Raw genomic sequence first — 26264 nt, forward strand, 5'->3', positions numbered from 1 at the left:
TCTTTGCCTGAAATCCATTTGTGACTCCTTACTGCATTACACTACAGCAGAAATCCACCCTCTGCAAAGTTAAGAAATTGTCAGTCGGTGATTTACAATGTTAACTGTTAATTGTGCAGCTATAAACTACATTTTTAATTTATTTGGAAATTTCTCATTTACTGAACAGCTGGCTAATACTTGATTTGGCCCTGTTGTTCACTAAGTGCCCTATATTATTTTTACTGTATGGTGCTCAAACTGCTGCACAGCTGGGCAGCAGGACTAATTTTCCAATGTGCTTTCCTCTAGTCTTTGTCATTCCAATGTGATTGCTTTACAACATCCCTGTGAGATGAATGGCTTTATGTATCTCACTTTTATGAATGAAGTAACTCCACTGGAAAAAAAAAATTGGACAAGCTAAATTAATGGTTTCTTCTCTACAGTTTGACATATGAAAAAAATTGATACTTTTTTCAAAGCACATGTTCAGAGAAAATTTGCAGTGGCTTATTAATTATCTCGTATGTAATTTGAGGAAGAATCTTTTTCAAAAGACCAAAGAATTACGTGGCATCTTTGATACACAGGTCGACAGCATGTTGTCTGAACTGCTGCCGCTGGAGTTAACAAAGTAATATGTGAATTGCCTTTTAAAAGCTCTTTGAGAAATAGACATCAAGTGTGGTGCAAAAGCCTTTCTGTAGTTTTAAGAAATGCTTGACAGCAGAACTGGAAGATACAGATATTTTTGTTTTGCGTTGTAGGCTTTAAAGGTGACTATGTCCTAGCGGGCAGTCTTTTCTGGTAACTAATTCCAGCCAGATAACTTTCTTTACCCTGTACTGTCCAGGTCCCCATTCTCTTCGTCTTGGTGGTTCTGCTTGCTATTCTTCGGTCTTGTCTTACAGTTGTCCCCCCCTCCTTGCATACTGTTCTTGTTCTCTATGTTACCTTTAGCTTTTCACTTTCCAAAGTGAGCATTGCCCATTGTCAGAGTGTGGTATTTGTGCAAACCATTGCTAAGTCACTTGGCATTATTTTCTTTCCCCTGCTGTAAGTGTAATTAACAAATTCATAGAATGGTTTGGGTTGGAAGGGCCCTTAAAGATCATCTAGTTGCAACCCCCCTGCCATGGACAGGGACACCTTCCACTAGACCAGGTTGCTCCAAGCCCCATTCAACCTGGCCTTGAACACTGCCAGCAAGGGGGCAGCCACAGCTTCTCTGGGCAACCTGTTCCAGTGTCTCACCACTTTCACGTCTCTTTGAAGCGTTTCCAAACTACCAACTACATCTTCAGTATAATGTATTTGGAAAAGCAAAATATGAATTACGTTTAACAATGTGTCTTTTTAAAGTTATCATTTGGAAGTCTCAATTTTGACATACTTGTGAAAAACTAGGTTTTATTTTTTTTGGGATCTTTGACTTGAGAGGTGTTTAGCTCTGTTTGCTCATAGTACAGGTTTCCCTATCCTCTTCTAAAGAAATACTATATAATTACAATGAGAAGTTTTATTGCCTCAAAGCAGTTACATTGTGAAAAATAGCTTTGAATTACCATTGGGACTTTTTATGTTCATCAGTCTTGCCCACATAAAATATACTAATATTTTATAAATTTACTTACTGTTTGGGGGGTTTTTATTTTATTCTAACTCATGGAAATCTGTATTGTCTGGCTGGGTTCTCTGTGTTGCATGTCTTTGGCCTGCAGGCTTTCACTCACTGGTGGCTTAGGCCTTCATTTTCACAAGCATTGGAACGTTTGTCTGGACATTTTTCTTGCACAAATCTGAGAATTCCTGTTACACGCTTTATGTTTGCCATGGAGAACTAGGAAAATAATATTAAAACAGTTTTGTGTTTTGTGCATGTGTCAGAAGATAACGCAACATGAAAAGAGAAGGTTTGCCTGCAAGTGTGTGGTTCTACAGCAAAAGGAATTGCACTATTCAGTTTAATAAAAACAAATAATTGAAACTCATAAGTATTAGCGATAAAAATAAACATCGGTTTACTTTTATCGAACATATTCAATAAAAGTAACTGCTTTCAAAACAACATATAAGACAAAAGGTAAAGAGCATGCTGGAAAGTTTCAAATAACTGAAAGTGTATTCACGTACATGTGAATTCTGTGTAACTGATCTATTCACATTTCTTTGTATGCTAAGGTAAAGTTGTAAATTGCATGTAAGTGGGAACATTATTCACTGAAATTTGGCATCTGTAAACATGATGGACATTGCTGTGATTCATCGAAGGCTAATCTTTGGGGATGAGGTCACCTTGTGGTTTGTTTTTAAAGATTTCTTCTTGTTCTTAGTTGTCTTAAGTTCAGACAAGCTGACCTACCTAGATTGCTGCTTTACATGTGCATGGCCTTATAAATGGGTATCACAGAGAACAGATTCCAAACACTGGGCGAAGAGTGAAATTTTTAAGTATAAAAGTGTCTGAGACACTGATAACGTACATAAAACGTATCTCTCATCTAACGATAGGTGGTTAGCTCTTTGTTCACAGCAGTCAGTTAAGACAATACATCTGAATAGTGTCTTTTAGCAATAACTTTTTCTTTGCCTTGTAACATGTGAGTGAAATAACTTCAAAATAATATTTTTCCTGAATGTTTTTCTATGCTGTAGGGCCATGAGTGTCCTGCCCTTTTCCTTGTTAGATCAGTATTGTCTTTACACTCTTCTGGGCAAAGACTGTGTCTTCTTTGGTAAAATTAGTTGCTGCATTTGCAATGCTTGTTTGTGTCTTCAACAGGGCAAGACAGGAGAATTGAATCAACTGTTAAATGAAGTTAAATCAATGCAGGAAAAGGCTGTTACTTTTCAGCAAGAGAGAGACCAAGTCATGGTAGCACTCAAACAGAAGCAAATGGAGAGCAGTGCTCTGCAGAGTGAGGTATACCACCAAATAATTTACAGTTGCAAGAAATAAAAGAAAAAATAAGAAATTGCATTATTTTCTGGATTATTTTTGATAGCAATCACTTGTAAAAAGCATTTAAAATCTGTACATGTGCAGTGTGCTTCAATGGACATGGTTATGTTTGCTTAAATTATTTTTATGAAAGGTGATAGTACGAGCAACTTAAGGTATGTTCTACACAGATACAGCATTTGCGTGAGAAAGAGCAGCGCCTAAATCAGGAACTGGAGAGGTTACGTAATCACCTTTTAGAAATGGAAGACTCCTACACACGAGAAGCTTTAGCTGCAGAAGACAGAGAGGTCAAGCTAAGAAAGAAAGTTTGTGTTTTGGAAGAAAAACTCGTTTCTTCATCCACTGCAGTGGAGAATGCCAGGTAGTATTTTAATTTATACAGGAGTGGCATTGCCTGGAAATAATCACAGTTACTAGACTGATACTGATCACTTTGTTTTTCCAAATTACCATTCTATAACATGTGAAGCACTTGAGAAAGCAAAAACGTACAAACTTTTGTTACTCTAAGTCAGGAAAGCCGTTTCAAATATACTTGGCTACTGTTGAGAGCTTAAGAAAGTGTTGTCCTGTTCAACTATTGTAATCTCACATCTTTGACAGTGCTTAGAACTATAAACAACAGAAATTCACAGCCCTTCAGTTTAGTTGTCTGTCAGATCTAAAAATATGGGCTTACTTTTAAGTCTTAAGACTTCACTCAGTTTGAAAGAGTCTTATACACTTCAGTGCACAGATACGACTATCATGCTCCGTGAATTGCTTTCCAGACAAATATGCATCCCCATTTTATACCTGATACCATGGAAAGTGTACACTGCCGTAAGCTTTTTTATTTTTAGCACGTATATATAAAGCAAGGTGCATTGAAGTTCTCATGGGTAGCAGAATATGGGAGACTAGAGCCAACTGTGGTTTTTTGATTTATTTGCCATAATCACGTTTTTCGGCCATTACACTTAAAACCCAAGTATTAAAATTACTCAATGCCTATCTTGACTGCTTTAATATTGTTTTAAAGGAATGTTCGTTACTTTGGGCAAAAGAATTCCTCTTTCATTTTATGACAGTTGTCCAAATGAACAGGTATTTTAATTAAAAAAATATGTATGTAGCTGCAGTTTTTCTTTAAGTGCCAAAGATGGATTCTGCTCTTAACGTTCTAAGCAAAGAGATTTCTGAGTTGACCAGAACTCGTTGTGAAAAGTTGTGGAGAAAGTGGAAGGGTTGTGAGAAGGTTGTGTAAAAACTCTTCATTAGACTGTTTCTTAATTCTTCATGAAACTTGTCAAATACCTTTCAAGAAATACTGCCTATTTCCCACCTGATTTGCACTCTTTAATAGAAGTAAATTAACTCTTTACTTAATAGAAGTAAATCATGTTCATAATATTTTTGGATAATGGGAAGTTAAATAGGGCATTCAATGGTCAGCATGGAGCAAGAAACACTGAGTTGTCGGAGACTGGCTTTAAAAGTAAAAATTGGCAGAAAGACCTATTCATTCATGTAGTAGTTGAAGCAGAAAATTGGAAAGATACAGATTCTCGTTTTGGTAAAGATGCTGTTACAATAGTGAACAACAGAGATTAGTTTTTTCTTTTTCTAATGCGCTTCAAACAAAAGTAGTTTTTTTAATTGCCAAAATTTCATTACCGGACTGATTTAAAATCTGTTGTTAGGTTGGGGGGTTTTTGTGGGTTTTTTTGTTTGTTTATAAAGAGGAATCGGGGAAAAAAATTGCCTTCATTTTTATAAATTAAGCTGGAAAATTAAAGGTAGGCTATTTTTGCTGGGATTTAAATTTCACTGTGATGACTTCTGTTATTGTCCTCATAAATAATGTATTTTATTTTCATTAAGTCATCAAGCTAGTCTGCAAGTTGAATCTTTGCAAGAGCAATTAAACCTGGTTTCCAAGCAGAGAGATGAAACGCTGCTCCAGCTCACCATCTCCCAGGACCAAGTGAAGCAGTATGCATTGTCACTGGCCAACCTGCAGATGGTACTAGAGCAATTCCAACAGGGTAAGTTTTGTCAAGAAATAACAAAGATTGCAACAAACATTTTCCAACTGGCATAGTTACCGTATTTTGGTGCTTTTGAAATACTTGTTACCTGGCTTTCTTTTTGATAGCTTGAATTTTGGAGTCTGCTCTTTAAAAAAATGTATAAAAGCAATTCTGGCCCTGTAAAAACTGATGGCAACATCCCATTTATGAAATTTGAATTCTACCTCTACCTCATGAAGACCAGATACGATAATGCTGAGGTTTTGCAATTGCATATCCCGAAAAGAGTTACATGTTGTGAATCAAGATTTTTTTGTTTTGTTTTGTATTTTTAACCCTTTAGATGAAAAAGCTATGTATTCAGCAGAGCTGGAGAAACACCAAAAACAGACTGCAGAATGGAGGAAAAAAGCAGAAGACTTAGAAGAAAAAGTTGTGTCACTGCAGGTGGGCTGAATAATGACACAGAATGCTTATTCTTGACTGAATTTTCTGTTTTTAACTTCTGTGTTAAGTGCTACTGTCTAAGAGTACATCAAGTTATGTAATTATTCTCTCTTCCTTGGAAGAGAAGGGGGCATTAAAAGAAGGTCAGCAAAGTAGCATTCCTCTGCTGACCATGCATTTTCTGAGGATGCTTACAATCCACTTATTCTAAAGAACAAGTGATTGAAGTCTCTGATCTGATATGTTTGATTAGCCGAACTGTGATAGTGAACTCCCTTGCTTCTCTTTTTGTCCCTTTCCTGCTCTCTATTCAGGAAAGTTTAGGAGAGGCAAATGCCGCACTGGATGCGGCATCAAGGCTTACTGAGCAGCTCGATATCAAAGAGGAGCAGATTGAAGAGCTTAAGAAAGAAGGTAACTATGTGTTTTTTTTTTTTTTTATCTCTGCTTAAAACATTTGAAAAGCAGCTGAGGAGACAACGTAGTATTGCTAGAAACTTATCGAAACTCATCTCCTATGAGAAAAAGAGTAATTCTGCACTACCTTTTGAGGATTTTCTTGTTATAAAGAAAACTTGAAAAAGTATTTTTACTTTCTGTTAAGAATCTTTCTCAAAAGAAAGCCCTGTAGTAGTTGGTTGGTTGGGTTTTTTTTGTGTTGTAAACACCAAAGCCCTTGATTTAGTTCTAAGTGTCTTTTTAAAAAGTTTGTGAAATACCGAATGTTGTCAGATTTTTCAAAGTAAGTAACTATGGTATTTGACATAGACACAGGAATACAGTGAGGTGGAGAGAAAGGGTGTGCTGTTGGTAAGAGATGGAGAGGGAGCAGCTCTTGCACAGATGTGAGACTGTCTGAAGAGATGATGTGGAAGATCTTGGACACATCTTTAGATTGTATTTTTAGATCTCATTTCAAATAAGCTTCCTGATTGCTCGTATTTAGAAAGGTGCCTTTCATATTGCTCTCAGATTAAGTACTCTAAAATTTGATGAATGTCATTACTTTGAATTTGAAGACAAAACTTGGCCAGGTGGTAGAGGAATTTGCTGGAAGAAACAGTTGTCAAAAGGAAGAATATTGTTGTGAGGGTGGTCAAACATTGGAATAGGTTGCCCAGTGATGAGGAGTGTCCATCCATGGAGATACTCAAAACCTAACAGACCACGATCCAGGATAGCCTGCTGTAGCAGAGGGTTGGACTAGATAATCTAGGGGTCTCTTGCAACATTTTTTATTTTGTGATTTGTAAATGTTTTGGGGTCTGATTTTTTTTTTTTTTTTTTTTTCCTTGTCCTGATGTCATTAAAACATGAATTCTGTAAGAGATGCGTGGCCTTCTGTTTCATTAACACGTTCAGCATTAAAACTGTAGGAAAGCCTAACAAGGCAGAATAACCCTTTACTAAAAACTGATACCATTTCAATGTATCTGTGTTTTATGGCCTTACGCTATTTGGTCTAATACAATGAAAAAAATGAAGGATAGTTTCTGTTCTATACAGTGTGTTTAAATATCAAACATCAGTAAGATTTATAAGCTGAGAGACTCACTTGGAGGTGACAAAATAGCTATATGAGTAGCGTAAGCTCACTTGTTTTTTCATTACTGCATTAATTTTAGTTTTCATGAGAAAGGAGTCATAGCATTAGCTAAAACAGGACTTAGGACTAACAAAAATTTTGCTGGATTTCTGTACTTACATCTCAGCCTTGACTTGTAATTTTGTCTGCAGTGTTTAGTTGAACCAAGAGGGAAAGTTACTCGTCTGTGTCTAGTTGCATGACGGTTCTGGGTGAACTTATTAACAGTACTGACTGGTGAGGGAATATTAGGCTTTTCTTCTTTTTTGATTGTCTTTGTCTGTCTTTTCCCCTTCCACTCTCCCAACTGAGTCCTACTTTCTCTTTTCCTCTTTATTTCTGTGGGTCGCCGTATTTTGCTATTACTGCAGCGTCCTCTGTTATGGTTAGGCTTTCACTGAGCACATGGGATAAAGCTAAAGTCAGAGGAAAATTTGTGATTGGTCCCTGAAGCTGCTCTAAAAAGGGAGCTTGAAGAGCAGAGGTTTGCTCGCTCTCTGTGGTTACTTAACAGTTCTTTCATTCTGTTTTTTTTTTTTCTCCCATGTCTATGGGAAACTTTTGGGTGAATGCTTTTAATTAAGGCTCGGTGGGGGAAGACCTGGAACGCCATCCAGTGGTACCTCTTACTGTAAACATACACAACTAATTATTGCTATTAATTTTTAAATTATCCTTTGTCTTACTCTGGAAATAAAATATTTTCTTAAAGCATACTTGCTTATGATCAGATACTTGGTGTGAAAAGTCATTTGAAAGTCTTCACAACTGCAGCAAGAAGTCTACAAAAAAGTTACGACTTTTCTACTACATAATTGAGTGTGCCCTTACTTATATTTCATTGTGTCTAAGTGCAATTTGGCATCCAAGTCGGTGTTACAGGAGTGCTCCCTGAGCTCACATATGAATTTTACTAGCTAAATTAAATTTCAAGTTGCTACATGAATGTACACCTAAATACTGTTTTCGTTTTTGAATTGCCCGTACTATATATCTCTGTCTCACTACAGACATTCACAGCAAAAGTTTTCAGATACCCTGCACTGAAATTAACGTTGGCATAGGCAAATATGGCACTCTCAAATGGGGAGCTCTTCATTACTGGTTAATTTTGATTGCAAACCTTTGTATATGAAAGCAGGAGGGATTTGAACTTAGAGAGAAAACTGAATCTCAGTGTTTTATCAAACTATGTTGTATTGGCAACCAAGTTACTTGTTAAAGAAATTGAAAAGGGATTGTTGCATAGAGGAAACAGCACTTTACTGTTGTTGTAGAATGTCATAATTTTTATTGAGGGAAAAAAAGACCACTCAGTTTTCTCTATTTATACAAGATATAATGTCTTATTGAAAATTGGCCAAATACATTCCCAGACACAGTTTTGTTGGCCAAACCTTTTGAAGGATGACTTTATGGATTTTTTTAACAGACGTGACTTTAATGGAAAAGTGTAAGATGTACCAGATGCAGTTTTCTGGATTGCCATAAATGGTTAACAAATTATTGGAGACTGTTGTAAATTTCTGGTTTACAGCAGTCCATGTTGAATTTTGGCTCAGGTCTTTTTTGTTATTCAGTCTTTTCATACACACAAAATATGTGTTTAAATCCTTTTCAACTGTAAGATTCTGTTTTAGAAGGAAATATTCAATTTTAAAAAATACATTTAATGATGGAGTTGCATAGTGGATGTGCGGATGGAATATAGCTGTGTAGCTGCCCTTAAAAGTTTGTCCTCATTGATATAAAATCTTTTTTCCAGGAAAAAATAGAAAACAATAGTAACACTTCATTTAAATTATTAATAAATTTGTTTTAAAATTCATCATGTGAATAAAAATTGAAAAAGAAACTTGGGATTGTATTGCTTTTTAGAGCAGTAGCAACAGCGTGAGATTTACTTGCATCTTGTTTTCAGATGCTGTTTGTTTTATCTTTTTGTGGCATTAGTAGTTTAACTTTTTTAATTCCCTCTTACTCTGTGGAGACCCAAAAAACACCTCAACATCCACATATGCTCCTACAACTGTTACTATTCCATAATTATATTGCAAATGTTTCCCTTCAGTGTTGGGGTCCTATTTAACCACACTTACAAAGTAGCATCATTTTAATTAAGTAATCCGTGAAATCATGGATTGAGTCTCCTGTGCCTCAGAGAGAGAGGAGTGCTGAAGAGCAGTCACATTATTGGATGGATTTCAATACATATGGACGTAGCTGTTACAACAATATATATTTGTATAATAGATATAATTTTGTTTGTTTTTAACTGGTTTTGAATAAGGAGCTTAATCCTTATGTTCCTTGAATAAGAACTTTTCCAGCATGACCTAGTTAATTTGTTGTAGTTTGTACTCTTTTAAAATTCATATTTGTGAATTAAAATGTTTATATAAATGTGAAGTATTTGATGAGGACATACTAGGTTGTATCAATTTCGCAGCTTAGCTCTTTGATGTATATATACGAAAACTGTGCAGGTTCTCCTGGAGGTATTGGTGTTAATTGAGAACCATGTTGTGTCAATAGTTGTGGCATGCATTTATTGAAGATTGAAAGTCATGTGGAAACTAGAGTAGAATGTTTTTCATGGATCCTGGATGATTTGAAGGGTATAAAAATTTATAAAAGTCACTTTTCTTCCAAAGATGTTGAGACTTTTTAGAAATTAACTACAAAATAGATACAAGAAAAGTGTATCTTCTGTGTTTCTTGTTGTTTTTTTTTTTTTAAATGAAGCGCTTTTAATTAGCATGAGCCCAAGAAGTGTTAAAATGGTAGGGAAATTAGTTGATTGGCAGTTTTCCCATAGCAGTTGAAGATAAGCATTCAACCTTATCGAGGGAGAGGAGAAAAAGCTCATAATTTCCGCTTATGTAACTGTAGGGTAGAGTTTGTCCTCACATGGACAGTCTGCATTATAAAATATTTGTCAAGTTTTTGTGTGTGATTAAGACTTGTACTTTCATTAGGAAAAAAGTAACTTCGAAGGTAGTATCTTGCAGAACCCCAGTTTGGTGAAAAACTGTATTTTTGCTGTCTTCAGGTGAAGCCATTAGCGTATCTTCTAAGTTCTTTGTACTGTGTAATTATTTGTTTTCTTGTCTGAGAACATTTTGCTGCCAGTGTTCTTAAATCCCGTGTCTGGGGATTTAAGGGAGATAAGTTTTTCTAGCACTTCCTACTTCCTACTTGTACTTTTGTACAAACTTGTGTAGATCTGAACATCGGATACTTTTATCCAGTTTCTAGTACATTTGAGTTTTTATAAAGGGAAAACTTTGTGCCTTGTTTCCTTACAATCAGAATGTAAAATATTTACAGCAAGTAAAACTTTTAGGAGAATTTTTTTTCTTTGTTATGAGCTTTATGAGAGGTAGGAGGAAGCCTGAGTTACTGGCACAGAATGATTGGGATAATTGGGTGTATTTGCTGTTTGGGCTAATGAGTAATTTGTGTTAGTGGAATTTTAGAATTATAGAGAAGTTGGTGCTATGAAATTATTGGTCAAGAGTGAATATAACAGTATAATGCTACAGCTCCTCTTAGTGAAATGGGCTACTACATTTGTATCTCCCTCATTAAACACTCTGATGTGAGGCTCAAGTGTGTAGACAGACAAATAATTGATTAAGGTGAGGAATTTCAGAAAGCTGAAAAGTTATAGCACTAGTGAATGCAGAATCTAAACTCCTGTCTTCTAATAGTTCCTGTTTCGGGTTTGTGGAGAGGAAAAATAGGGTCCTTTGTGGAGGCCAAGAATGTTGTTTTCGGTGTTGTGATATCCTAGATGAACCAGTTTCATTGCAGCCACTACGGAACAGTATCAGAACTGGGAGTCGGTGTGCAAAAACAGGCAGAGAATCTGTGTAGTGACTCCTAGCACACTCGTAGGCAACCTCATGTTAACTAACTTACAGTACTGTCCTGTTCACCTCATTTGCAGGCCAATGATGCCTGACTGAAAGCGTTTGCCGTTTTCCTCTTGGTTTTGTCTTTGGTTCATGGTAACTGTGGCGTTTCATCTCTGCCTTTTGTAACTGAATGTTTGTATTCCCAAAAGCGTGGGGAATCTTGCATAAGTTTCTGTAGAGCCTTTCTTGCCCCGTATACTGAGTCGTGAAGTACAGCACTGGTTCTAGGATGCGTTAGTGTGTCCCAGAATGCTGTTTCAAGAGCTTGTATCGATTAACAGGAGCGGGAAAGTTCCTAACAGAAGAGACCCACAACAAGTTACTGGTGTTGCTCTGCTAGCTGGTAATTCTTCTGGGAGACTGGAGAACTCCTTAGTACTTCAAGGCTTTAGCAATGATAGTAGAGTATGGACAATATTGGGGTTTAGGAGGTTAAGTACTGAGATCAAAAGACCTCATGCCAGCATGCAGTTTGGTCAGATCATGAAGATGATTGCTACCACAGGACTACAGACCTTGATGAAGAGTTTCTTTCTAGTTCTGTATTATCTAGGTGGAACAGAGCAGTTCATCAGACTTGCAATTAATTTATTTTCTCTGTGTTCCTGTAATTTAGCACCGAGTATCATTCTGGAAATTTTAGCTTTTAATTTCAAATAATAATCACTTATTAAGTTGACAGTTTTTTATAAAAAATTAAGCTGATTTTCTCAGCTGTGGTTGTTTGGTTTTTTTTTAAAAAAAAAAAACATAACAATATTAGGGTTTTTTATTTTTAAATGTGTGTGTAATTAATAAGTTTTGCAACAAAGTTTCAGTTTAAATTTTTATTTGCTGTGACATAACATTTTATAGGTGAGATCAGAAGAGAAATGTTAGAAGATGTACAAAATAAACTAATGAATCTTATGAACAGCACGGAAGGAAAAGTGGACAAGTAAGTTTTTAGTTAAAAGCTTGATATACATTTTTAGTTTTTATTCCTCACAATGTACAGATATTTTACTAACACAGTTGCAAGAGTAGTGTAGAACTGGGCTTCTGTATGTGATCTTGTAATTATACTTTGATTATTTTGACATTTTTCAATTGCTTAGTGGTTGTAAATAGTAATTTTGATTAGTAAAACCGATGTGTTTGTGAATTTGGATTACTGATGTGTTTGTAAGTAGAAGGGCACTTCAATAGCATAAGCTCTGCAAATGGAGATCAAAGTTCTTAATGAACGTCTGTTATAATGTCTGAGGTGTGAACAGCAAGCCCTTTCACCTGGGTGGTGTGTAAACCTCTCTTCCTTGGTCTTCCCCCCCCCTTCTATTTACCTGTTAGAAATGGGGATAGGCAAATAGGTTCCCTTGCCCCCTCGATTTGGGACTGCACAGAAGTATCTGTTTAGATGCTCTCCTGAGTCAAGATCTTAGAATAAATATTTTCCCTAATTGTAGTACCTGCATCAAAACTTGGTTGGGTACAATTCAGTGTCACCTTACTGCATACAATATTTCTAATACTGTCTAAATGGACACTTACTGCATACAACAAGTTATAACTTGTAGGTGAGGGAAATTGGTGAGGTACCCTTTTGGTTCATTAGATTTGTTTATTTGGATTATTGTAAATTAGGCAAAAGTATGAGGAATAAATGCATCAATATTATTACAGTATCAGCCGTTACATAAGAGCAGGTTGTATGACAAACTTCCTTTGTTCTGCAGGCTTTTGATGAGAAATCTCTTTGTTGGACATTTTCATACTCCAAAAAATAAACGTCCTGAAGTGCTGAGGTTAATGGGAAGTATCTTGGGACTAAAAAAGGAAGAACTTGATCAGGTAATACTTTGCAGAAAACTAGACTTCCTTTTTTTATTTGCGGTATTCTTACCTGAAAGTCAAATGCCTTGATGCTAAACTAAACTATCCCTGCACTTCTTGTGAGGAAAGTATGTTTTTTGTTCTCTCATCTGAATTCATTTTGCATGTGGGACATGCTGATCTTAATGGAATCTTTTGATAACGTTATTTTAATAGAATGGATCTAATTTTGATGAGGAATGCTAATGGAGACAGGAAGGGATTTAACTTTGTGCTGTTGTGTATAATAGCTGTAATATGTCACCTACAGAAAAGTAAACTAGTTTTATATGTACCACTAGGTATTGTGAAGGATGTGGGGCTTACTTTTAAATAGAAGCTGGGTTTTTAGATTGCCAGTCTTTCAGAGACAGAGAATAAGTAATTAAAGTTTTTGTTTGTCTGTAGGATTCCCATATAATTATGGTGAATAAATATAATGAGCACAACGTTGCAGTTTCTTTTACCTGCTGCTTTATTTTTGGTTTCCTAACTTGTTTTTAATACTTTCTAGTTGTTATCTGAAGACCAAAGAGGAGTTACAAGATGGGTGACTGGCTGGCTTGGTGGAGGAGCTACGTCAAAGAGTGTCCCTAGTACACCTTTGAGGCCAACTCATCAAAACATTTTTAATAGTGTAAGTATTAATCGTGCATTCTCTATGTTTGAGTGGAAGAAATGGGGCAGTTGCATCTTAATGCTGATGTTTGGTTCATCAGTACATTGAGCTTCATTTACTGATGCTCATGTATCTTACATCATTTGTTTGGTTTGTGCAGCCGCTTTGGCATAATGTGTTTTTCTGCACTGAATAAATATGTAGGCATTGATGAAAATGATACAGTACTAAGTGTTGGGCTAATACAGAAATCCAGTTACTGTTCCACTGGTTCCTGGAATCACCGACTTCTTACAGTATGGACTTTATCTTGCAAACTGACATTGCTGGAGGTTAAATACATGTGGGAGTCTGGAATTCAGTATAGAAGACTGTGATGTTGTATTTTGATGACTCTTTTCCCCTATGTCCTTTAAATTTCATTTGAAAAGCTTTCTCAGCTGCTGCAGCTAGTGCCTCTTAATGTGCAGCATGTAAAGTTGATATTTTAAGCTTTCAAATACTGTAAAGTTACAATTTTTGTAGCATGGTCCATGGGAGCACTTTCTGTTTTGCAAACCAGTAAATAATGCACGCAAGGATAGAGCACTGAGGGATTGGGCTTTTTGGATTAACTTTGGTTTTTTGCTCACTGAGCTAGAAAAGCATGTTGGGAATTGATTCCTGTAAATTGTCTTGAAGTGTAGGGATTGGTTTTTGCCCACTAAAATAATGCAGGCACTTAGGTCACCAGGGGATTGTGGTCTGATTAACTACAGACAGAAAAAAGGAAAAGTAATGCTTATATATGCGTAGTACATTCTGCTAAGCAAAATTTTATGTTGTGATGCGACTGACACCTTAATCATTCCATGCTTCCTTTATTCAAGACTTTTTCCAAATAAAGAAAGCAATGGGGTTTAAGATAAATGTTTCTTTTATGTTTTTCTGGAGGAGTGATTTGCTTGAGCGTGGACACAGGAAATACTGTGATGTCAGTAGCAGCATGGGATTCTTGAAACAATTGGCTTAAATCAGTAATGGGACCATGGTGAAAGTATGTGTGTTATCTTTAGAGTTTATCAGTTTCACATAAATACCACTTACTGAGAACAAAATACTGTGTATTTTGAAAATAAATTTCATTGTCACGCACTAAGGACTACTTAGTACTAAGTACCAGTACAAAATTCTTTGGAGGTTGTTTTCAGCTATTTGTTTTATTTATGTATGTGTTTTTAACTTACATGCTTTGCAACAGACCATCAGTAAAATATAATAAGTAGTAGCCTCTTGTAGTCTTTTTCAGAATTGTTTGTGAAATTCCTTGAAACAGAATCTTGCCCAAGTGTTCCTCCACCCAAACTCTCTGTTCATGATATGAAACCTTTCGGAGCAGCAGGCACTGGTAAAACTAGCAGTACTCCATCCAACAGTCAAATGCAAGGTAAGGTAACACTTGAAGGAAAATGTTAATCTTTACAGAGAACATAAATAACTAAAGGTAGAATTTTCAAGGGGATTTCAATGACTCTGTGCTTCCTCACTTGTGAACTATGAATTTGATTTCTCCCTGCGCACCTTCCTCCCAATTTCCTACTTTCTCTTCTCTTTTTATACTTCTTCCCCCACCTCTCTTTCCGCTGCTTCTATACCCCGCTTCCTAAAATCACAATACAGAAGATTAGAGGGACCAAATTCCCTTTGATACGGAAGGGCTTTATCAGCAGCTCTTAGAGCCAAACAGATGCTGTGCAGACAGCTCCACGTGGTGTATCAGTGAACCCAGTCCTGATTTTTAGCATCCCTGTTGATCAGCTTGGGTCTTACTGAGTGAAGAATGCAAGTAGTGGCAGCCTTGTAGTGTACATTATACCTTTCTGGTGTGTAGAACCTGATTGCTCAGAGAGGACTGAAAATCAGTTAAGTATATGGCCTGATTTGAAATCTCTGTAAGCTGTGCAGGAGTGTTTGATTTTTCTAAGGCAGAGAGCAATTATGCTCAAACTATGCATGTTGAAATTAATGCACTTTTGTCTAAGTGGTGTAAAGTCCAAATCTTTGGTTTAACTTAATTTAAAAAAACCTAAAATCCAGTTTTTACTTAATTTTTTTTACATGCGTGTAAGAATTGACATTAACACAGTCCTGCTGATTTGCAGACCCTTGTTTTGATTGAAACTTTTAACTCAAAAAAAAACCCAAAACAACAAACCAAACCAAAAAAACATTATATAGATCTGTAGAGATACATATGCTAAAAAAAAAAAACCTCTTTCAATTCGCCTAAAGTAGTTGGATGTTATAAAGTATAAATGTCTACTGTGAAATACTAATTTATCTCCAAAAGCAGTATTTATTTTTTTAATAAACCTGAGAAGTTTAATTTTCTTTTTGCTCTTCTTCCTTGTAGTATAACAGTAATATAATAGGTAAAGTACCTATTTTACTTGGGAAAAAAAAAAAATTCTTATCTGGAAGAACTAAATTCTTGGTTCCTTTTATTCATTCAGGATCTGAATTGCTGGCTTATAAAACTAGACACCCATTATAAATATCCCTTTAATTGTTTGGGTGCTTTAATTTTTTTTTTTGTTCCTAGAAATAAACCATATGATAGCAGTTTTTAAGTGCTGGACATAAATGTCAGTATAATATCCACACAGAAATGCATTTATGAAAATGAGGATGTTTACATGATGAAAAACCTTTTTTAAAACAAACAAAAAAATCTGAATAAAACCACCCATCCAAACAATTAGCATGTTATGGGAACATCGATTTAGTTTCTGCTCTACATCTGGTGTAGGAACTTTGAGAACAGGTTACATCTCGACCTGAGTGAGAATTTGATGGGGGAAGGTGAAAAGGGGCAATTGTTAGATTTAAAAAAAATTAGTTTATTAATACTTTATTAAAGCTAAAATTTTGTTTGAATTTGACTAATGAGCAAACATTAAGTTCTGTCTCAAGACTAAACTGTGTGTCTCTGTCCATAGTGTTTCTTTACAAGGGTTTCTTGGGGCTGGCCCTGGGGAAGCTGTGCCAGTACACCACGGGGTGGGATTGTGGTGCATGCACAAGGGCCCTTATGCCCTTGTATAGTGCTGGAGTCAACGTGACAGTGTTTCACGTCTGACATTGCATGTGTGAAGTGAACCTCAGCAAAAGGTGTCATGTTGCTTGTCACAGAAAGGTATAGACTTTTTTTTTTGTGGTAGCCTGAGCTGTTTCTGAATTTCAGCTGCCAACAAGCACAATATGGTTGGCGGGTCCTGGGAGTGCCCTGATCTTTAAGTCAGTCTTGTAACTGGTGGCCTGAAGTGTAGACATAAGAATTGTTTAGCAAAAGACGCAGTGGCAGATGAGATGCAAGATGAGAGAAGAGAGAGGGAATGAAAGTCTTTGAGAGCATCTACAGTCCATGGCAAGAAGGTAGGATTTTCATGTTGTAAAAGTAACAGGCAATTTTAGAACTTGTTTGTGAACAAATACTGTAAAGTTGGGTAGACTTAAGAATGCTTTCTAACCAAGTATTGTTGTTGTGTGGTTTTGTTTTGATTTTTGTTTTGGTTTTGTTTGTTACATTTCAGATTCTGCAGTCTCGGGAGTGAGCAGAAGACAAGATACAAATCCATTTTTAGCACCTCGATCTGCAGCAGTGCCTCTCATAACACCTGCTAGTAGTTCTGGACATCTGCTTATGAAACCTATTTCTGATGCGCTGCCTACTTTTACACCACTGCCAGTGTCCCCTGATGCCAGTGCTGGTGCTGTACTAAAAGACCTCCTAAAACAATAAATGATCTTGTCTCAATACAATGATAGTAGCACTTTAAGAAAAATGAGAACACTATGCTGTATGTAATTTACCACAATGAGGCCTTCTGTAAAAAGTAGTGTACTTGTTTGCAATTGTACCTTGCTTTTCTTTTAATTACAAACTAACCAGTGCTTTGGAAATTCTAATGGTGGCATGAATAACTGCCTTCTTTATAGTAGGCATTCATTTTGGGTGTGGGTTAAATCTTAAACTGAGAAAAAGAAATCTATCTTGTTGCTAGATTGTCACAAGACAAATAGAAGGATTTTTAAACCTTAATTATACTCTTGAGTTGTTTCAGTTTTGAGTAGACAGCTTTAACTCCAGTGTTGAGATCTGTTTTTCCATTAAAACAATCTGCCATTGGCAGTGGGCCTTCAAGAACCAAAATTTAAAAAAGAAAAGACTAAAATTCTCCAGCCAAAATTTATCTTATTTGAGGTGTTCAATTAATAACACAGACTCCAAAGGATAAGATGGTCAGCACACGGGAGTGTGATTATGCGCAGCTGCAGTCTTTCCGCACACAGTTTATGACATTTACTTAACGTAGGCTAGGACACATATCTCTTATTTACAGGACTGGTCACATCTGGGGGCAGTTTGAGGCACGTTAGTTTCATTTTGCACAATGATTTAACACCCACCACCACCCCGACTAATAGCTGCTTTCAGCAGTCAAACCCATCAGCACCAAGGAGTTAACTGTGGAAATGAATGCTTCGAAGGGTGGGTAATTTAGCAAAAGATAGGTTCATATATATAAGGACACACTGTACTCTAATGGTCTAAGATGTATATTTGAGGGACTTTTTATCTTGCAGGATTTTGTAGATCTAAATACAGGCTTAAAGCTTGAGCACATGTATAGAATTTAAAGGGAAGAAGATGCTTACTTATCTCAAATGTGTAAATAGGTCTTTGTAAGACCAAGGCCAAAGTCAATTATTTTGTAAATTTTGCTGTGATAACTTCTACACTTTGTTTGGCAGGTAAAGAATGATGTTCCATATAAGGGATAAAAGTCATCTTGCAAAAGTCATCTTCGTAGTGAATCTGGGATAAAACATCTTCAGTTTAAAATGTGTAATTTCTAAATCTTTTTATATGCCATTCCTTCTTTAGTCAGTGTTAAGATAACTGTTGTGCAAGTTCTATATTAGAACTGTCAACCTTTACTTCTCATTTTCATTAAGATCCTGGATTAAATTGTTGTAAGTTATATTTAAATAAAATTAATTACTGAAACTTGTACAGAGTCAACCAAAATAATACAAGAAATCTTTGCATTTATTTATGTAGAAGTCAAATTGTGGATTTCTTTTGTTGCCTTGAAATCTAGCGAAGTTTTCTTAGTTATTGTATTTACCTTAGGAACTGCTGGATTCCCTTTTCTCCAGTATGTTAATGTGTCATGGGAGGCATGCAAATTTGGAAGTGGTTTGACCATATTGAATATTTATTTTAAATTTTTTACTCCATTATGGGCAAGGTAGTGAATTTGGCAGTTTGATTTCTGAGAGGAGAGCAGCCACACATAGTATACCAAAGTAAATTCTGCATTATGGAGTAAATGTAAAGAGAATTTGAAATTACCTCAGCTGAGAACGCTTCAGTTTAGTACTTCAAATGTACATCTTCATTTAAACTGGACTGGAATAGGTACCTTTTTTTTTGTATAACAAATATAAAGAAAACTGAAATCAGATGGCTTCTGTGCAATCTCTTGTTCTTGTAGTCATGTCTATTTAAGGATATATAGCTGCTTTGGAATAAAATTGCCTTTTCGTGAGCCAAAGCAGAAGGAAATGTTTAGTTTTTAAAAATCATGTGACTTGCATATTATAAATTAGAAATGGACTCATGCTGCTCGCTGTCCTCTGAATATACTGACTGAGCAGATCTTAACTTTTTTGGTGCAATTTTTTTTCTTTAATTGCAGAGAACTTTTTGTACATATTTCTGTTCCAGGAAGCTTTATAAATGCCAATAAATAAAACGTAGTAAGACCATTTGTTTCTCCATGCTGTAAATCAGCTCCATGTATACAGTAAGCTATGAGTTTGAGGAGGGAAAGCTAAAACCAAGCAAAGGTGTTGAAGAACTTCAGAGTTCCTCGTTGAGCTGCTTCAGAGAGAAAAAAAATCCTCTACAGGAGAGAGATAAGAGGCTTCAGTCCTTGATTCCTAGGAGGCCTGTTGAACTATGGAGGAAATCCCCATGGCTTAGAGGTTTCTGTTCCAGGGCTTATTCCACAAGCACATTGGTGGGTTTTGTTGCTTTGTTAGAAATCAAGTGTCCTCTGTGTTCCAGACGGCACTTTCCCACTGAAAAGTGTAGAACAACTTCATCGCCTTGTTTCTCTCTTCTTTCTTGGACTGTTTCACAGACTGTTATAAACCTTCAATATTTGTTTTTATTGAAAGAGCGGATATACTTTTTCCTCTAATTTTTCTTCTGTGTTTACTTTGTGCTTGGTAACTGTTTCGTATGTATTTACCTTACCAGTTTCCCACATGTGAGTATGTGACTCGTAGTCTGTCCTGTTAATTGTGTGGGTCTTTCACACAGCAGTTGGGGGGCGGAGAGGGGGAGATTTTTGTGTGGAATCTATGAGCAGGTGCAGTAGTTGAAAATGTTCGTTCTTCGTTTAACTTAACTGTTGCCTTTCACCTTGCTTTTGCAAGGAAAAAAAGGAGTATGATCCTCCTAGTTTTGGTCCAACAAGCTATTGGTTATCTTCAGTAGTAAGGTGACAGAATTCCAGTAAGGAATTAATTTTGCAAACTTAGTATCAGTGGGAAAAATAAGGGTTAGTATTTTCTGTTCTCTTTAGATGCTTTTATTTTTTGCTGTTCTTTGTGGAGAATTAGGGATAAGCAAAGAGGTGAAAGTAACTGGTTGATCTTTCTAATTGTTACTGTAAAAGAATACAGTTTTTTGGGGGCTTTTTTGGGTTTTTCTTTGTTTGTTTTTAAATAAAACTCCCCTGCATTACACCAGTTAGTCACAGCCATATAATTTGTCACATTATAGGGAACACTGTAGAAAGAAATTTTTTTTACCAAATGTCAGTTCCCGGCCTGTGTCGTCTTATTGCATCTTATTCATGTTCTTGACCATTTTGCATAAACAGTTACTAATAAGGCAGGCTACCTGGAATATATGTATCAGTGACTGCTAAAGCCGAAGAGACAGAATGGAAGATGCTTGCATTGTAAGTATTTAACATTATCACATTCCTTCATGAAAGCTTTGTAATTTTAAGCCTTGATGTCTTCTTACTGCTAGTTTTGATGACTTTATTGCCGTGTTATCATGTAAAAGTTCAAGAAGAAATTTCTCGACTCATTTAAGCAGGCATTCTTGTAAACTTGATGTTGCATCCTCCCAAACACTCCCAGTTTGAGAGCAGATGTAACTAGAATAGAGTTAAATTCTTCTGTCACTTACTTGAAGGAAAAAAATACAAATATTTGTTTAATATAGAAAGACATTAGTATACTGTGGCAATGGCAGGGATAACTGCTTCATGCATGCCTTCTTTGAAACAGAAGTCTTTGATTTATCTAGAAATTCAAACTAAAGTAGTCTTTGTGCCAATGTTTTTTAAAAAAATACATAAAGTATATATATGTGTATACACATATGGCAGTGGTAGCGGTAAGGCTTGAGGAATTAAAAACATTGTATTTGTTTTATTTTCGCTCTTTTTGTCCCCTACAAGTAATTTTAATAGTTTGTTGCCTTGAGTAGTTGTCTTTCAGGTGGAAAGCTTCTAATTAGAAAATAATATGTAAGAATTACCAGCCTACAGTTTTTGTTCTATTGTGTTGGGCCATTATATACTGCTGAGTTTATTTGCAGCCCCACAAAGCTTACATGTGGAAACTAGTCTTCAATAAAAACTGAGGGAAGACGTCTGCTGGCACTTTACTTAAAGGAAGCAATAATTTATACATGGCATGTTGTTTACAGTGGTAACAGCACTGAGTCTTGGATTATTGTGTTCGTCTCGAGCTTATAGAAGAGTATGGCATTCTAAATTTCAGTATCTGATCTAACTCTGAAATACTTTTTGTAGCAAGTAGTCGTTAAAACATGCTATCAGCTTAAGGATGCAACAAATGCAGATGTTGTTTGCTGGTTGTGTTAGATCTGTTGAAAGGCTAATTTGGACAGATTTATTCCAAATTGGGAGTTCAGACATGCTGCTAAAACTCTCAAACATTTTGCTAAGCAGGAGAAAATTGTATCAACTGATTAAAGGCTTATTTTCCTTGTAGGAAATAACAATTGGAAGATACCTTAATTTTTTTCCGTACGTGAAGAGGGGCATTTATCATTCAGCAAGTGCCCGTATTAAGTGATTTGGGGTTGTTGTATGCTGCCTTGCTGAGCGTGTGGCATTGCTAGTTAAATCTAATTTGTTTTTAACTGTTTACAGATGTTGTACATCATCCTTGAGCACTGATAGCGAACTAATCTTGCTCTAATCTTGTGTTAAGAAAGCCGTTAAACAGCTTCTCACAGATTAGATTTCAAAATTGGTATTGCTTGCACTCAAGTTTCTGGCAGTTTGTGCCAAACCGCCTTTGGAAAGGTTAACCTTTTTTGGTCTGTGATGGTCAGCTAACAAATATTACTGTGAATATCCATAGTAAGACCAAAAACATTTCTCAGGCCACTTAAGTAGACTGAAAACATCCTTTTTTCTCTATTTGTAGCTGTTTTGATTTGAGTTCTCCTACACCTTGTGTGGGTTTAGGGGGGCTGTTGATTGTTCTCATTGGGAACCATACACGAATGTTTCCCCCTTCAAGGAAACACGATGCAGCTCCCTTGCTACTCGAGTTTCAGGTATGTGGAATGTTACACCCAGAAAGTGCGTGCCCCTTTTTTGAAATCTGCTTCTGCCAGTTCTGTTTATTCCTGTTACCACAGCACTATTTTGAAGGTACGCTATTTAGAGATCCTCCTGTAACTAAATTCTTGCAAATGTCATAGTACTACAGCTGGGACAGTTCTTGTGGTTGCAGAAGCTGAGCATGTATGCTACTAGATCACCTAGCTGGGGAGAAGAATGTCTTTCAAATATTTGCATGTAGTTGTAGAGTTCACAGCTGAAAGTGGAGTGACATCTCAAATTGCTAAAAGAGAGATGCAGTTTCATGCCAAGTCAAAAGCTCAAGGTAAAAGAGGGGGAGTGGGACTTCACAGATGGCTCTCTCTTGCCATATTTCTGTTGTTGTTTATTACTATGAATGTAGTAGCATGGTCCCAGAAAACTTGTTTTTGAGTGAAGTGAGAATAAATTAATCTGATCAATTGATTACCTTGACAAATTCAAACCCATTCATTATGCTCATAAGGTGAAAGAATAATTCCTGTATTAAAGACACAGTGTCTGTTGGTAGGGGTTGGAGCTTTGCCACATTTAAAAAAAGGTCAAAACATATTCTCAAGCTTGAAGGAACTTCACTGAATACACGAGGAGACTTCATAGCTAAAGTTATGCCTTCAAGACTGTTCAGCTACATGCCAACTGAGCTGAACCCCAGAAACCGACAGCAGCCTGGATAATTGCATTTTCAGTAGGCAGTTTCTGGTCACCAATGGTAGCAGCTGCACAAAGCTCTGTAGCAGTGTTCCGTTTTGCTGGAATTTTGCCTTAAATCGATAAAGAAAGGAAAAGATGGCTGCAGCTTCTTATTCAACAGTAGAAGCTGTGGCCTGGGTTTTGTTTCCTTCTCCGAGATCATACAGCAAAGATCCCTTGGATCCTTGTGGTTTGACTCACACTGGGAGAGACAACTTGCCATTTTCTTAAGTGACTGGCAAAGTTTGGATCACACTGCACATAGCTAGTGTTCCTCAAACCGTCAATCTGCTGTCAAATATTAGGAGTAAAAACATCTTCCCCTTTGAATTATGTAGACTTGAGTGCAAACTTTTTTTTTTTGCTGCAATCCTGAAACTTGTACAGTGTCAGATTGTGGGTTCTAATGCTCAGTCAGCTGGAAGAGACCCAGGAAGGAAGCTTGTGTGTACACAAGAGCCCTCAATCATCTACTTCTAGCATGTATTTTAACAAAGGCCAGTTTTGCTTTGGCCAGTCCCAGCCTATCTTGAGACTTACACACCCTCCTCTGCAGGAACATATGGGGAATGTATTCCCAAGTTCTCTTAGATATTTTTATGGTTAACTGGCAAGTACATGCAGAGTCAATGACAACAGAGGAGTTAACGTGTTTCATGAAGGTATGAAAACAAGTCAAACTGGCAAACAAGCGGAACAACAGATTTCCTGATTGAAGACACAATGCACAATAGTGAAACCCAGCTATAATGTTCATACGAGGATAGATTTGAGTAGATCAATCACACAAGTCTTTTGGGGCCTGTATGTTTACTGTGAGAGTTAAGCTTTAACCTAGTCTGCTGAAGAAAGGTGATTGTGTGCACTTCCTGCAACTGGATGAGAAGATGAAATGCGTTTGCCAGCATCCACACTCCTTTACTGAAGTCTGCCTAAAATGCTCATCTGACAGCAGAAAATTTGAAGGTGATTTTTTTTTTTTTTCTGAAGGAAAGGGTGTTCTTCACCACCAGGACTAGAAAATGTCTTTCTGAATGTGCTTCACCATTTGTGAGTATCCCGCCAAAACCAAAAATGGCTAATATAATTGTGTGCAATGTAAGGGTTATCCTCCTCCAACTTCCCACAACGGTAACTAAATATTTTTTAAAAAGAGGATTTCTTGTGTGTCTTGCATAAACACCTTCTCAGCTTCACTTTCTTCAGTACATTTGCTCCTGCTGAAGTACGTGAGACAGGCGGTCGTCTTCTGCTTGTCCCCAGAGAAATACAGCTAGAGACTCAATATTTGCTTTTTAACAGCCCTGACAATATGCCTTGGGCTTTGAGAAAACCGTTCTTGTTACCAAGAAAGCAGTGTTGCTGTTTAGTCTCAGTACTTGCTGGAGAGGGTACAGAGGCAGGCTACCAAGCTAGTAAAGGATTTGGAGCATGTCTCGTATGAGGAATGGCTCTTTAGCCTGGAGAAGGCTGAGGGGAGACCTTATCGCGCTCTACAGCTGCCTGAAAGGAGGTTGCAGTGAGGCAGGGGTTGGTCTGTTCTCCCAAGTAACAAGCGATAGAACAAGGGGAAAGGGCCTTAAGCTGCACCAGGGGAGGTTCAGGCATTGGAACAGGCTGCCCAGGGAGGTGGTGGAGTCACCATCCCTGGAGGTGTTTAAGAGACAGGTAGATGTTGTACTTAGGGACGTGGTTTAGTGGTGTTGGTAGAGCTAGGACAAAGGTTGGACTTGATGATCTTGAAGGTCTCTTCCAACCGAAACTGCTCTATGATTCTATGGCTGTTGAACTTGTCAGCAGCAGAGAATTTTGCATGTGTACCAGGTGGGAATTGTAGGAATGAAGGAATGAGAAATTGTATGCAGTGTTTGACAGGGAATAGACCAGAAATCGTATTTCCCCATGGCTCAATCTAGTTTTCAATGTTTGCAATTAACCATTTGTTTTCATAACAGAACTATTTAAAAAGTATTAGTCTGTGTAAAAAATGGAAAAAGATTATAATATTTGAGTTATGGTCAACTATTATTAGAGGGTGTTGTCAATGATCAACAGAACAGAATTTAGAAGCCCTGTCACATTTCAACAAGCAGTGACAGACTACAGATCAGTGGTATCAAGGAAACAAACTACTTATGTCTATTTTTTGTGTTTGTTAACAAAGTGAGTTTGATCCTTGCTGTACCAACAACCTAGACTGTTGTTCTGTCTCCCTTAGTGTAAAGGAAAGGTAACTCTTCAGGGAGCTCTCTGGATACAGTCTGGATGTCAATCAGTATCATCAAGGTAGGTGGGATCCTGGCAGTACTTCCTGCTCAGCAGATGATGCCCGTGATTTCCCTCAGTGAATTTAAAGATGGTCATGCAAGATGGATTGAGTTGCAGCATGACCAGATTTGAGGCACAGACCAAAGAGGTTTTACAGATTCGAGACAACTAGGAACTATTTCTTTTATGTCATTATGAAATAGTATCTATTAGCGCAGCCGCTTCGTATCTAACGTTTGTTGATGGAATAATTAATATTCCAAGGGATCAAGGAAAAGAGCACACTCTAAATGGTGTGTATTTTATCATTTGTCAGCTTTCTGCGAAGGCTATTCTATCGGGCAAGCAAAGGCACATGACTGATCTTGACCTGGTAAAAGCAGACTAGCGGTAGCTCCTGACTCCCTAGAATGGGAAGTGCTGCTAAACACAACCCTCTGAGAACAGTAAGCCAGGAGTTACAATGCTTCAAATCTAAAATTTTGTAAATTAGGGAGTAGGGAGCTAAGCACATGCTAAGGTTTTGAGAATTTGGCCTTTTGATGCTGCCCAGGGAGACAAAAGCCCATGTTAAGTTTGGCAGAGGCAACTGGGTTTATACGACTAAATAAAGGGACCCCGATTTATACAACTTGAGCATCGTGAATCCATGTGGTTCCTGAACAGTGAGTATAGCATTATCAATAAAAACATATTTAGCCTAGGTAACAAAGGGGTAACTGGATGTAAATAGCACAACAGTAAGAGGTAGTAGCAATTTTGAGCACATAAGGTGAGTTGGATAAGGATGTTGGTTCCTAAATGGGAACATGTATAAAAGATGAGAGCTGCAAACATTATTTCTCAGGGGAATCAGTAGTGACCATGAGAGTGATCCCAAACACTTGGGTGCAAGTGTCAGAGAGACTGCATATAGGAAAGGAAAGAAAGGATTCGGCATTCAGCTAGTCATGGGGGGAGCCAACCACATGAAATGTTGATTGTAAAATTGACTTTTATGTGAAAATGTTTCCCCATCTCCTGCAGCAGTTTTCTCTATTCCTGTAAGGTATTAAAGTACTTGAGCAACACTTTTGTTTGTAATAAAAGGGTGTTTTCAGAATTGCAAGCAAATCACTGAGTTGATTCTGGTTCATCCATATGTTTTAGTTTACATGCCATACCATGGATGCAACACTAAATTGTTTGAGGAGCGAAAATATAGTAAAGAACGT

General features: G+C 37.0%; 1 protein-coding gene across 1 annotated transcript in view; it reads left to right on the top strand.

Moving 5' to 3' along the window:
* TRIP11 (thyroid hormone receptor interactor 11) overlaps positions 1–19195 on the top strand; it is a 34518-nt gene extending 15323 nt beyond the window's left edge. The window contains exons 11-20 of the mRNA XM_086462113.1: positions 2765–2905; positions 3115–3308; positions 4811–4974; positions 5303–5406; positions 5721–5820; positions 11767–11848; positions 12627–12741; positions 13277–13399; positions 14660–14807; positions 16954–19195. Of these exons, the coding sequence (XP_086318239.1) occupies positions 2765–2905; positions 3115–3308; positions 4811–4974; positions 5303–5406; positions 5721–5820; positions 11767–11848; positions 12627–12741; positions 13277–13399; positions 14660–14807; positions 16954–17162 (1380 nt within the window). The 3' untranslated portion in view covers positions 17163–19195. The remainder of the gene's footprint in view (positions 1–2764; positions 2906–3114; positions 3309–4810; positions 4975–5302; positions 5407–5720; positions 5821–11766; positions 11849–12626; positions 12742–13276; positions 13400–14659; positions 14808–16953) is intronic.
* Positions 19196–26264: the final 7069 nt, after the last annotated feature.

Source organism: Leptosomus discolor, chromosome 3, assembly GCF_034619465.1.
Source record: "Leptosomus discolor isolate bLepDis1 chromosome 3, bLepDis1.hap2, whole genome shotgun sequence".
Classification (NCBI taxonomy): domain Eukaryota; kingdom Metazoa; phylum Chordata; class Aves; order Leptosomiformes; family Leptosomidae; genus Leptosomus; species Leptosomus discolor.